Here is a 13,905-nt window from a genome sequence, read left to right as displayed (position 1 = left end):
GGGGTGGCGATGGGCAAGGGCGAATCCCAACCCCGCTAACCAGGTCCACATCAGAATGGAGCACTTTCCTGGCAAATGTGAACTGCCTTGGGAACCTGAGTTCAGTTCTGAACTTTATTTATGGTGGTAAGGGCACCACAAGACACAGGAGGAGCTAAGACCTAGGCTTTTTGGAGGCTGGCCTGGAAAACCACCTGGGGTGTATTTAACAGTGCTTTTCAAAACATGGGAAATATACTCTGGGATTGTGGAGAAGCTCACATAAATTTCTGGAAGGGGAGCGTATTAGAAATAGTATACATATTCCCATGTACTAAGTAATATGTATATATAGTTATAAATAGGAGTCAAGGAACTTGAGATGGATTGGAGAAACATGATCCCCTCGCCCAAACTTATTTACCACAAACAGTATATGTAGGGATGAGTCCCATCTGACAAGTCTCGGGCACACCAAGGAGAACAGAATATCTGTAGGAGACAGCACTCAGGGGCAACTTCATTAAAGAAGAAATTTCAGCTCAAAATACTCTATGTTTGGGGGCACCTGGGTAGCTCAGCCAGTTAAGTAGCTCAGGTCAAGATCTCAGTGTCCTGAGATCAAGCCCCTCATTGGGCTCCACACTCAGAGGGGAGTCTGCTTGAGGATTGTCTCTCTCCCTCTCCCTCCATCCCTCCCCCAACTCATGCACTCTTCCTCTCTAAAATAAATAAATCTTTTTAAAGAAATACTATGTGTTTCTCCAAAGCAATAGGAAAGCTTGTATTTTTTGGATAGAACAGAAAGTTCTCCCCCTTACCCCCTTACTTCCATAAAATGTAAGAGTGTTCTTATATTTACAATTTGGTGTTTGTTTTTGTTGTTGTTGCATTAAAACCAATAAGTAATCCAAGACCAGCACTCAGTTTTCAAGACCTGATATTTGTTCAATATAAAGTTGACCCTTGAACAACACAGGTTTGAACTGTGGGTCCACTTAATACATGAGTTTTTTATGGTACAGGACCATAAAAAAGTATTTTCTCTTCCTTGTGATTCTCTTAGTACCATTTTCTTTTCTCTAGCTTCCTTCAAGAATACAAAATACAATACATAGAACATATAAAATGTCTGTTGACTGCTCATGTTATTAGTATGGTTTCTGGTCAACAGACTGGTAGTAGTTTACTTTTCAGAGTCAAAAGTTATACTTGGATTTTTCAGCTGCATGAGGGGTCAATGCTCCTAACCCCCAGGTTGTTCAAGGGCCAACTTTATAGGATTTCTTTTTCCTTCAGAAAAAATGTTTAAGGCAATCTTTCCTTCACATTAAGTTCTCATTTTTACTTGATAAAAATCAGTCTTCTTTCTTTCTCATATTTTCATTTCAAATACCTGGTTCATCAGTGTCACCATAAACATTACTGCAAACATTTTCTTTATTTTCTCCAGGACTAAAATGCTTTCACCTTTCTCCCATGAATCATTCGACAAAAAGTGGTAGCACCAACAGGTACATTCACCATCCCATGCAGAAAACACGGGAAGATACCAGGAAGGAAAAGTCATAGCTACCGATGTCTAGGGTTTGCTGCAAGGAACTGAGACCATCTTATCATTAACTTATGAGCCCCGATTACCTTTGTCTGCTCGCTGTCTGGGTCTTCAAGCCAAGCATAAGGGTCATAAATTTTATGTCCATGATAATCCTGTACCTGCAAAAGACAAAATGCGGTATTGGACAATTAGTGTCTCACCTCCCCCACCCCAATTAAATTAGTAATTCCTGAATGTAATAGAGAAAAACAGGAGAAGGACAGGCAAAAATACCCCAATTGGCTCACTGGCAATGTGTCTGCCCAAATTACCACATGAACCAAAGCTGGCAGGTTCTCAAAGGTGTCAAGCCACCCGTCATGAAAAGAATGTTTTAGCTGGAGAGGGAAGAAAGATGAAAGGTCAGAATAGGGAATTGCTCTGTCTGTACAACACAAAACAAAGGCCTGCTGCTGTGCTAAAGAAACTTGAAAATGTGTGGTCAGTGGCAAAGCACAGAATCACACAATGCAGCCGAGACCAAGAAGGGCATGTTTGTGAAGCAACTACCACACACGTGCTTAGTGGCTTATTTTCTGTTCCCACTAAGCTTGCTAATGATTAGAAAATCTCCCTACGTATGTAATACAATAGGTTTTGCCTTTAAGTCTAAACTGCCAAAAAGCAAGTTACCAACGTGTAGTGTAATGGTTCCAGTTCACATCAGCTAAAAAAAAGCTGACTTAAGCACAAGAAGATTTCTAAAACCGAGGCCTTTCTTCCCTTTTGTGTATTGTTATGAAATGCTTACCAAAAAAAAGAGGCACAAAGGCATCACCCATTCAGACTAGCCTGGTATTTGAAAAAAAGACAACTGCTCAGTGTGGGTAGGGTTGGGCTGGCTGAGGGGAAATCTTCAGGAGCTCCCCATCGAAGGGACCATCAGAAATGCCTCCAGGCTTCTGAGAAGCCCAAATCCTGGGCCTGGCCTCAGAAACTGAGCGAGGCCCCCCGGAGTGGCTGGGAGTCACCCCCCCCTCCCCCCCCCCCCCCCCCCAGCCCCAGGTGACCAAACCCTTAGGAAACTTCCTCTCCAATTTCCTACTATCCTGATAAATCCAACTGAAACCACATGGCCAACCTTCCAGTAAACCTCTCTGAACGACTCCAACATTCCAGTTACAGCTTCTCAGAGAAGGTCTATGGGAACAATACCAGGAGCTCAGATGAATTTTTAACCTGTCTCCTTGCTTTGGCTATGACATCAGAAGGTAAGGGCTCTTCCCTAACGCAGGCAAACCGCCTCCCGGAAAAGGAAAAGCTGCCGTTTCTACCGCTGGTCACGGTTCCAGGTGGCTGCTGGCCAGGTGAGAAGAATCTCCTGGTGCGGAAAACCCCAGGCTCTCCTTGCACCGCGTCAGGTGCCAGGGGAGAGAACACCTGGAGGAATGCATACCTGGAATAACGGGCAGTTAAGGCAGAGAGCTCAGAAACCCTTCTCATTAAACAACTGACAGATGCAAGGGACGTAAACACCGGACCAGAATCTCTCCGGACCAGTTTTCACAAAAGTCCCAATTTCCACCCCTTACGGAAAAACCTCTCTCAATTGTTGCTGATTGTTCCCACTGAACGAAGACTTTTTATCTTTTCTGCTTCCCTGCAAGGCTTTCACATTTTACACACCTCGGAGTGGTTTTGAATATGCTTAAAATAACCACCTTTTTTTCCTCTGACAATAAGAAATCAGAAAAATTTTAACGTTGCAAAGGATCTTGCAATCCAACGTTTGCAGGAGCGTGAGGGCAGGCACAGGACGGCAACATGCCCAGGGCCACACCAAGTTCAGAACCAGAGCTGGGACGGAAAGCAAACCGCCGACGGCTTTTCCCCAAATAGTCCTTGGAGATGATACACCGGACGCTTTAAAAATGTTCCTCGATTATGATGTTACTAAAACTCAGATGTATCCATAAACTCGTCGTCAGAAAGCAGAAAACATTAATAGGAAATCATGCCACATTTGCCTAAGACTAGATCCAAAGCGGTGAACATCTGCTGAATATCCACACGGTTGCCCCTAGTGTTTTAAAGTGACCTTGTAAGAAGGTGGATGATCTTCTTTTTTTTTTTTTTTTTTTTTTTTTTACAGATTATGGAATGCAATTCACAGGGTCAGCAAGAGTAAAGGCCAACGATTTACCGTTCACTTGGAGACCACTGTGAACTAAGCAGATGTCAGCCCCAGATTTCAGCCCCCCTATCTCACTGGGAGGCTCTTACGAACTCATTTTCCAGGTGAGGAAACTGAGATCAGAGGGTTAATAAGCAGTAGAACTGTGACCCTCTATGAGCTAACCCCCAAGCCTGTGGGCTCAACCTCGTGCTAATGAACCCGGCCAGGTGTAAACTGGCAGGTCCACACCTGGACCCTGACTCACAGCCCGGTGGTACCTCCTGAACGGTGTTCACCTCTGAGGAAACAGCCCCAATTTTCCTGGTACCAGCATGACCATCTCTAGCAGATTGAGGTCAGTTATTCAGCAGACATTTTTAAGCGGGGTAGGAAACGGATTCTCTCCAGGACACTCCCAGGAGCCAAGCACCACCACCCTCCTCCTCTGCCCCACTACTTCTTCTTCTACAAGACCATCCCCTACAATGTGGGGTGGTCTTCTAGCCACATCCCCGGAACTCAAGCTGTGCAGTGTCGATCTGATCTGATCTAAGCTTGCCAGTCATTCCTCACCTCCCCAAAAGACTTTAAAAATAGAGACCCTCATAAGGCACTGTTACTATTCAATATTTTACTTGTGCTATTCAATAGCTTACCTGCTGATTGCAGGATAAATTGCAGAGTCCTACACACAGCGGGCAGACCCATCAAATATGACCTCCCCCCTCCCTGCCTTTTTTTTTTTTTTTTCCCTTTTCCGGGCCCGATTTGAGCTTATCCACCCATGGATGGTCACAATGGCCTTCCTGCCATCCTACAAACAAGTGCAAGTCCACAACTGTCCAGCCCTACATAACTATGATTTATTTTAGTCACATAGCCAGGAATGTCCCTTCTACCTTATCCAACTGGCCAACTTCCAAGCTCAATTCACATATGATCTCTTCCCCCTGATGGAAATTAATCCCATTCTCCTCTGTGTTCTCCACTCACCCTACACACTCTTCTAACCCCTGTAGCAGGCCTGAATTTCCTGACAGCAACACACCGGGGAGATGGACAATGGCATTACACTGGCAGTGGCGTGGTTTCCAAATTTCTGCTCATTAGGGCAGAAATCCAGCAAAAACGGTTGCATACTCCAACCCCATATCTCTGCAGAAGACCACATGGTGATATATGGCTGAGAGATGTTCCAGTGACAGAGAGCCGCAGCCCTCTCTAGCACCTGGTGGAGAGAGAGACAAACCCATCCAAGAAATTAAGGCTACAGTTTGAGTAAATGCGGAAGTCTAGCCTAAGGCTTAGTAATCAGGACTCTGTCAGAGGGAGAAGATACCCCATGCAGGCTCTCAGGGCTGGGATAAGTACACCCTGGGATCCACAGCAGGGTCCAAGCTGGACCAGAGCTACATCCCCTTGGCCATTGAAGCTTAGGGTTTTCATGAGTTCTCTGGTGAGAAGAAACTGGAGAGTATTAAAATCCATGGTGCCTTTCGAGTTAATTGTTCATTACCATTCTGAGTTCATTGTTCATAATCTTTTTGGTGTCTTTATAAAATCCTCACTTAACCCTTTCTAAAACTGCAGGATTTTGGTAACCCAAATGGGGAAAAACCAGGCAAGAAGCAATCCCTACTAAAAACAACACAAACCTAAAGGGACACTTATCAAGCCACAGAGTAGACAGTTCTTTCTATTTTTATCTATCCTGAAAACTCAAAGATCCTGAAGAACCCAACTGAGATATTCACATGTCTTCCGATTACTAAAGTCTGGCACACTTCAGGGCTAGACTGTCATGTGAATAAATGAATGGTGATATTCTTACTGCAAACGTAAGTCCCAGGCCCTGTGGCTAGCCAAGCCGGCACTAATATTTCATATATGAGAAAGAAGACCTATAACAGGTACATGATCTCCCTGGTGGCATCCAGCGACTGAGTAACAAAACCAGAACTAGCACTCAGGTCTTCTTACTTGGTCTGCCCCCCTTTTCCACTCCAGCAGGATCAGTTTACTCCCATACACAAAGGAAACACAGGAATAGAGCTTCTTGGGCCGTTAGAGTAAATTTAATAAGCGAGCAGCTGAATAGACTGAGAGAACATGGTGACCAGATGGCCACTGGTCACAGAAACCAGGAATGCACAGTGCCACTTGGAAGTCTTAACTTGAAACAACATGTCCTTTACTCTAAGGCCTCAGCACCTTTTAACCCCAAGTGAAATGCTGCTCTCAAGTACACACTTCCTGGCTGGCATACACCGGGTCAGAGTAAGCAGGGAAAAAAAAAAAAAAAAAACTCGATGTATAGATGCAAACATTTTTTTTTTTTAAATCCTGATTCTATTTTAAGGAATCTGAGAAATTTGGCTATTCCTGAGAGAATCATGCCCACAACGCTTGGATTCACTCCAGTTCCTAAGATGCCAAATTAATTTTTACACACACACACACACACACACACACACACACAAAGGGTGTTTGCCCAGATTTCCACCCACTAGATCTCAACAGTTACCCTGAGCTCATCTACAGCTTATGTAAATGACGGCTAACCCCTCCACTAAGCAAAAACAAACTCCTTCCAAAAAAAAAAAAAAGAAAGAAAAAAAGCCATCCCCTCTCCCTTCTTCCCAAAGGCCCCCTCTCGCCCTGCATCAACTCCTTTTCCACTGTAGGAAAACTTGGATCTGCCGTGCAACCCTGCTGGGGGGACGGCTGCAGCCTCCGCACGGCTCGGTGCCGGGTCTCCGCATCCCGGGCGCCCGGGCCTGGGCCGGGCAGGCGGCTCCACGCGCGTCCTAAAATCGAATGAATGAACTTCCACTCGTTAAGGATTTTCAGTGTGGAAGTTTAAAAAGTTTGCTTTTGTTTTTTAGAGCCATCCTCCTCCGCCGCCCCCCGCCCCCGCCCCCCAACACGCACACACACACTTTCCCCCCCCACCACGTTCCAGCAGGAGCCTCCTCGGTCCGAAGGCGGGGACACGAGCGGCGCCCCCACCCCGCAGGCCGCCCATTCCTCCCGGGCCGTCTGCCCTTGACCCCATTGATTTTTTTTGGGGGGGGGTGGGGGGAGGAGGAGGAGGAGGCGGCCCTACGGCGGCTGCAGGGTCGGCCAGCAGCGCCCCCGGCCCGTTTTTTTGCAAACAAAGGCCGAGGGGGAGGGGCGGGGAGGGGCGCGGGGGGCGCGGGGGGCGCGGGGCTGCGGGCGCGGCACCTGCGGGGGCGGGGGCGGGGGCGGGCGGGCGCGGGCTGGGGGTACTCACGGCGGTCTCGTCGCGGTACACGTCGGGGTACTGGAAGGACAGCATGGCCAGGGGCGCGGGGCGGGGGCGCGCGGGGGCGCGGGGCGCGGGGGCGCGGGCTGCGGGCTGCAGGCAGGGGCGGCGCGGGCGGCGGCGGCGGCGGCGGCGGCTCTCGGCCACGGCTCCCACGACCCGACCGGCGGCGCGGGCGGCGAGGACGTGCTGGAAGCAGGAAGCCGCTGCCGGCGAGCCCGGGAGCCCCTCCCCGGCGGGCGGGCCCAGCGGCGGCGGCGGCGGCAAGAGGGAGCGGGCGGCGCCGTGCGTGCGGCGGGCCAGGCGCACAGCTCCCTCTGCAGGAGCGCCCGCCCCGCCGCCGCCCCGCCGCCGCCCCGCCGCCCCGGGCCGCCCTCCGGACGCGCACCGCGGGTTGGGCACAGCAGAGCGCAAGTCCGCCCGCCGCCCCCGCCGCCCCCGCCGCCCCCGCCTGCTTCTGAATCGCGCCCCCCTGCACCGCCCCATCCTCGGGTCCCCGGGCGCGGTGGGGCCGCACGGAGAGACCTTGCCTCCCCCCACCCCACCCCCGCAGGGCTCAAGAGCTCAGGGCTCAGGGTGGCGGTGGGGGCGGGGGGCTGATTTTCACAGCCGGCCACTCCGGACTTGGAAGGGGGAAGGGTCGTGCCCGGTGACATCGCGAAGGAAGCACGTCCCCCTGAACTCCAACACCCCTAGTGGGCGCTGGATGCTTGGGCACCCACGTGACAGGGAGCCCTGTGCTTCCAGGAGGTGGTGGCAGGACAATGGGCCAGCCCTGCTCCGCTTGGGGGGGGGGGGGGGCGGGGGGACTAAGGTGGGGAGCAGCATCGAGGGCCTTTGGATCATCCAGCCAATCCCCTACTTCCGTCCCTGTCCATGCTGTCCTTGCGTTTGCTTGTTGAGCACCTACTGTCATCCCTGCAGGGGAGAAAGGAGCAGCCAAGGTGCTTGACCTCAAAGTCATGATGACGCTCTAATAGTCCTATTTCTCCGTCCTTGGGCTAAAGGTTTTGCTTTCTGGATCATTGGGAGCGGAGGGGGGAAAGCTTGAGAGTCCGTCCCCATCATCAGGGCTGTGGTGTGGGTCTCCCCTTGTGTTATGTGCTCCTGACTTCTTAAAAGTCCCCGGGGGGATCGCCCGGACGTGACCAGAAAAGTCCTCCCCATCCTGAAGTCCAAGTGGTACATGGTATCGGTTGTGAAGTCGTGTGTTCTGTTCCTGTATCATCCCATTTCCGTGCCTCGCTCATAGTTCGGTGTTTCTGTTCCTGGCACAATGTTGGATCATGTTTTGCGTCTGTTTCCAAAACCCCCTCCTTGGGCAACCTGAGAATCTTCAGCCCTGGGCAAGCTCACATTATTGGTGCCAAACTCCGTGCAGAGACATAGTGCTCTGCAGTCCAGCATTCCTGAGCCCAGTCACCAGCCCCTGCCTTGCCTGCCTGTCACCTGGCCCAGGGGACTGCCAGGCGCTGCCCCGATGCTTCTGCCACTTGTGGCAGGGTTCTTAAAGAGCAGCCCAGAAACACCTGACCCAGGTCACCCCCTAATAACAACGATAGGAATAATAGTTAATGCTTATCGAGTGCTTCTTATATGCCAGGAAATTATCTTATTTAAACTTTATGAGATAACTAATATTATCCCAATTTTATGTTGTGGAAAACTGGGGGTGACCTTTGGGGTCACGAAAATCATTAACTGGGGGTCTTCAAAAATCATTAAAAAAAATAGAGCTAAGATTTCAAAGCCAGATCTCTCTGATGCCGATACTCAGTCATAATCACTCCTCTTCATAAATAAGTAGAAGTAAAAAAATAAAATAAAATAAGTAGAAGTACTCTGTGGTCTATAAGGACACCCATAAATAGGTGGGACTTTCCCAGGGCCTCATTTTAGCAGAAAAGGAAGAAATTCTGGGAATTGTGGTTAGCCAAAGGACAAATCAAGCCTCAGGTATCATCCTCCGTTCCCCTCTAAGCAGTTATGCTGGTGCCCAGCTCCTCTGGGCCCTGGAAGCCAGAGGTTTGTATGTGGCACAGTCAGTGCACTGGGTGGTAGCAACAGATTGTCTGCAACTGGAGTGAGGTGGAGTGGAGAAGGCGGCCCATTCCCCTTTTTGGCCAGACTGTGCACTACCTACCTTTTGCCACATATTTGATATGAATCGTCTGCTTTAATCCTCCTTAAAAAAAAAAAAAAAAAAAAACCCACTTTACAGAAAAAAGGAATCTCAGCAGCTTTAAAGGAATTTGTCTGAAGTCCCCACACGGCTAAGACAGAGCCAAGGTTCAAGTCTGTCAGTTGACTGCAAAATCCATGCTTTACCTTGTCCATGGGAAATGAAGAAAAGGGAAGTATTCGAACCGTCTCAGAACTGGACATTCTTCTTCCAGAATAAACACCAGCCTGCTCTTTGACCTGTGACGCTGCACATTATTTGCAGGAAAATTACAGAATTAGCTTTGTAAAAACTCCTGCTCTAACTGGGAAAGCATTCCCACAGCGCAAGGCCCCCGGGGAAGGGGGCTAGCAGAGATGTAGAAGGGCCTCCAGGGAAGCCTGCAGCCCGATCTCTATTGCCTGACCTCCAACCCTGTACCTCACTCTGTTAGCCAGAGTTACAGTGGTAAGGACGCAGGTTAGTGGTATTTACTGCCGCTTGACTGTCTCAAACCCACTCCAAGTGCTTGGCCCGGCATTCTTCCCAACCACACCTAGTAATGGGATTTCTGGTTAATTAGCCAAGGAAGCAAGTGTTAAGTGAACTCCATCTCACTCTCTACTTACCGCACTGTGCCCAGGGGCATGGGCTGCATTCGTCTGGACAAAGGGGTGTCTATATTCTCACAAACGTCCACTGGCAGGTGGATGCCTTGGGTGCTTCCCTGGATAATCCTTTCATTTGACTCTGATTTCCGGGTAGCTAGCTAACCTACTCCCTGGTGGAGTGCAGGCATTTCCAGCTACATCTCCTTAAAGATTTTTATAACTTTTTTCCGGTGTGGCTTTTAATGAAAATTCTTATATATTCCTGTATATCCAATCTCTGCAAGGCATCCTAAAGTGTGAGATAGCATCTAGAGTAAGAGTGAGGGTCTCTTCCTGGCCCTGCCACTATTTTCCTGGCTTTGAATGGGCCTTTCTATCATCAGTATATATATTTTAAAGATCTTATTTAAAAAAAATAATCTCTACATCCAACATGGGACTCGAACTTTCAACCCTGAGATCAAGAGTCACATTCTCTACCAACTAAGCCAGCCAGGTGCCCCATGTCATTAGTATTTTTTATCTATACCAGGAAAGAATTGGATCAGTGGTTTCCAAGTCTCTTTTGCTTTAAGTAAGAACTAAACCAGAGGTGTAGGAGCCTCAAAACTACTCTGGAATTTAGAATGGCGTTACCCTGGGGGAGTGCTATCCATATCACCTGGGCAGATGGAGGGGAGAGTGGGCAGTGATTATCTACTGAAAAGTCTTTCTCCATAGTTTTTTTTTTTTTTTTTTTTTTTTTTTTTACGTTTCCAAACCACCCACGAACACAGATTTGGCTCAGAGGCCATAGCTGTGCCTGTGGTACTTACTAAATTCATAGATTTTATCTTTCCAGAAACTGTTGCTGTTCCCTTCAAACACCCTTCACTTGATAGAGGCATGTGGTTTAAAGGCTAGGGTAGGTGTCCAGCATTACAGCTGTGAAATCTAGGGTCTCTGCGTCCTCCTCCCCTCTTCAACTTAACGCCTGGGCTAGGGCTGAATTAAATCCAGATTTTTTTAAAAAATGGGACAGAAAAAGTAGACCAAGAATGAACCTGCAATATTTTTCTAGTTTAGTTCATGAAACTTGCCTATACTATTTCTAACGAAGCTCCCAAGTTAGGCGTGTTTCTAGATCAGGAAAAAGGAATCTTTTTTTCCTATTCTGTTATTAGGAGAAAAGTCAGGTATGGCCCTCACATGTATAACAAAGTTATTTTAAGTGGGGAAAGATAAAATAATCTATTCTTCTGTTTTGGAACTTAAAATTATTCCATAAATACAAGATCTAATATTCAATATGTGTCAGTTCAAAGTTATTGGCTATAAAAGTAGAAAAGAGATTAAGAAAGAATGGTGGGGGGTGTGGTAGGGGGGAGATGAGATAGACAAAGCACGTTGGAGACACATCATCCCAGATTAGCTAATATTAGGAAAAGTGAAGATAAGCACAAAAGGATGACATGGAGCCAGACAATAAGCACGTGAAAACACATGCAGAAAATTAGAGTTGGACACACAGCCATGTGTGGAACAACACCTCATCTTATAGCCTTTAAAATATCAATGTTAAGTAGTTCTATAGGAACTTCTTCAACTCTGGGATAAATAATGATGAACCCCTTGATGTTTTCCTCGTTAATTTAAATCAAGCAGTAGATCTGACCCACAAGAGGTTCTCCACCCCATTAAGCACCTCCATTTTCTCTGGAGTTAGTAGCAACCAGACTGTCTTTCCATCTACTAAAGGCTTCTGTCATATGTCCTCATAGGTATCATTTTGAGTCAGTTAATCCTAAAGAACTAAGCCTATATTCAAGTTCACTGGGCTGGTCTTACTTGACATTTATAGCTTAACTGTTTCACTAGAGACCAGTGTAATAATAGAGCCTCTCATAAGTAATGCATGCTGGGAAGCATTAGTCTTCAGTCCATTATGCTCTACACTTTGGGGGAATCAGTATCCTATAAAACCTAAAGAAGTGGATGCCTGGCTGGTTTAGGGTCTGCCCCAACTCTTAGGACAATCTAAGATCTCTATGCCTCTCTGGTTGATAGCGCAAATTCTATTGAAAAGTAGCTTACAGAATTCCTGGCTCTCTGCAGGCCTTACCATTTTTCTCTCCTTTTCTGAAGGGGGTGGGGCCAAGACGAATCACCCTATTGTTTTTATAACAGTACTACAAGGAGACCTCCAGTTAGAGCAGTAAGGCAGACTAGATAGGTCGTGCTAAAGAAAGAATCTTTAAAGCGTTGCCACACCTCCCTCCCTCCAAACAGACTGGTCATAAAAAAATAAAAAATAAACCGGGAGAATGGGAAGCAATAGGGTCACCAGGATAAAGAACTCCAAAGGGCATCATTTACATTGCCTTCCATGTAAATGGTGCCCTATGCAGTTGCATGATGTAGTTTCCGTGTAACACACTCCAGCAAGATCTCGCCTGACAACAAATGACTATTTCTGAATTGTCTATCACAAGGGCCCATTTCTGAAGGAAAGCATCTGAAAGTAGGCCCAAATTTCCTCCTGATTAATTCAACCACGATTTAACTCTCACAATCACAGATCATGCAAGGAAACGATATTGGCTTTCAGTCTGCTGGCGTTCGGCAACATTTTCCTACGTCCTTGATACCCTCTGTATTGCAAGGGGCTGTGAGCCTGAAAATTACATTTCCTAAAGGCCCTGATCAGCTGGTTTCTGGCTACCTATCAAAGGAAGAAAACAGAGATGATTGGTGGGGGAGAAGAGGCAGTGCTTTTCTCTTTTGACTTAGGTTCTGGGATGGGAGACATCTGTAGATCACTGCAGGCTGCTTGGAAGAGCCACACAGCTGGACAGGTGGCGGGGAACCTTTGGCCCCCAAACCATCAGCAGCAAATTTGGCAATTTCAAAGGGAATGTAGTTCCCAGCCTCTGGCAGCCAAAGTGTAGGCTGTGGGCTTCCTAAGGAGTATGACAGCAATTAGTGATGGGCTGGTGCAGCATCAGCGTCATTGTACTCCTGGGGACTACAGGAACCACTTAACCTGTCCTTCTCCAACCTTAAGAGAAAGACTAACTTCTGAATCTCTAGGTAATACTACTTTTCCTTTTTCAATCTTCCAGGCCACCCCACTTGAATAACAAATTTCTTATATTAAGTTCCTTCTACGTGCAGTAGCTACCATGGTTCTTCTTATTTTTCCTTATCTAGACATTTTAAAAATGATGAATAAGAAAAAAATAACAACATATTTAGACCCTCTGAGGGTTTTAGGCACCGGAAAGATCAAATACATTTTATAGAATGCTAAGATATGTAGCATTTCAAGAAAAAAATGTCATCCTCCCAAATAGTAAATTGTAAGCATAAAAATGACTGGATTTGGAAAGACAAAATATAGCTTTTAGAAGTTAAAAATAAAATAAGTGATGGCTAGGTTAAGGAAATTACACTAAATGCAACACAGACAAGGAGATGGAAAATATGAAAGAAACGAATTATGAAACACGAAAAAAAGCAGAAAACCATTCAATCATCTCTTTACATTAAGAAAACAAAATTCCACGCTCATTCATTAAAAAAAAAAAACATGGAAAAATAGGACTAGAAGAGAACATCCTTAACCCAATTAAGGTAAGCAAAAAACAAAACCCAAAAGAGTGAAACCCAAAGAATCCAACCCTACCACAATCATGTTATTTTTTTTGTTTGTTTTCATCACATTATGTGCACTCTTTAATCCCCACCTATTTATCCATCTCCTCACCCACCTCCCCTCTGGTAACCATCAGTTTGTTCTCTATAGTTAACAGCCTGTTTCTTGGTTTGTCTGTCTTTTTCCCCCCTTTGCTTCCTTCTTTTGTTTCTTAAATTCCACATATGAGTGAAATTATATGGTATTTGTCTTTTCCTGACTGACTTATTTCACTTAGCCTTATACTTTCTAGCTCCATCTGTTTTCCATCATGCAAATGGCAAGATTTCATTCTTTTTTATGGCGGAATAATATTCCATTGCATATATATCTCACCACTTCTTTATCCACTCATCTGTCAATAGACACTTGGCCTACTCTCATAGTTTGGTTATAATAAATAATACTGCTATAAATATAGCGGTGCATGTATCCCTTTGAATTAGGTTTTTTGGTATTCTTTGGGTAAATATTTAGTAGTG

General features: G+C 46.6%; 1 protein-coding gene across 1 annotated transcript in view; it reads right to left on the bottom strand.

Annotated features, from left to right (window-relative positions):
• The window catches only part of PREP (prolyl endopeptidase), a 117,600-nt gene extending 110,540 nt beyond the window's left edge, over positions 1–7,060 (bottom strand). The window contains exons 1-2 of the mRNA XM_072831926.1: positions 6,967–7,060; positions 1,621–1,695 (exon numbers count right to left, since the gene is read on the bottom strand). Of these exons, the coding sequence (XP_072688027.1) occupies positions 1,621–1,695; positions 6,967–7,011 (120 nt within the window). The 5' untranslated portion in view covers positions 7,012–7,060. The remainder of the gene's footprint in view (positions 1–1,620; positions 1,696–6,966) is intronic.
• Positions 7,061–13,905: the final 6,845 nt, after the last annotated feature.

This window comes from Canis lupus, chromosome 7, assembly GCF_048164855.1.
Source record: "Canis lupus baileyi chromosome 7, mCanLup2.hap1, whole genome shotgun sequence".
Lineage (NCBI taxonomy): Eukaryota > Metazoa > Chordata > Mammalia > Carnivora > Canidae > Canis > Canis lupus.
This window is presented reverse-complemented; position numbering and strand designations above follow the sequence as displayed.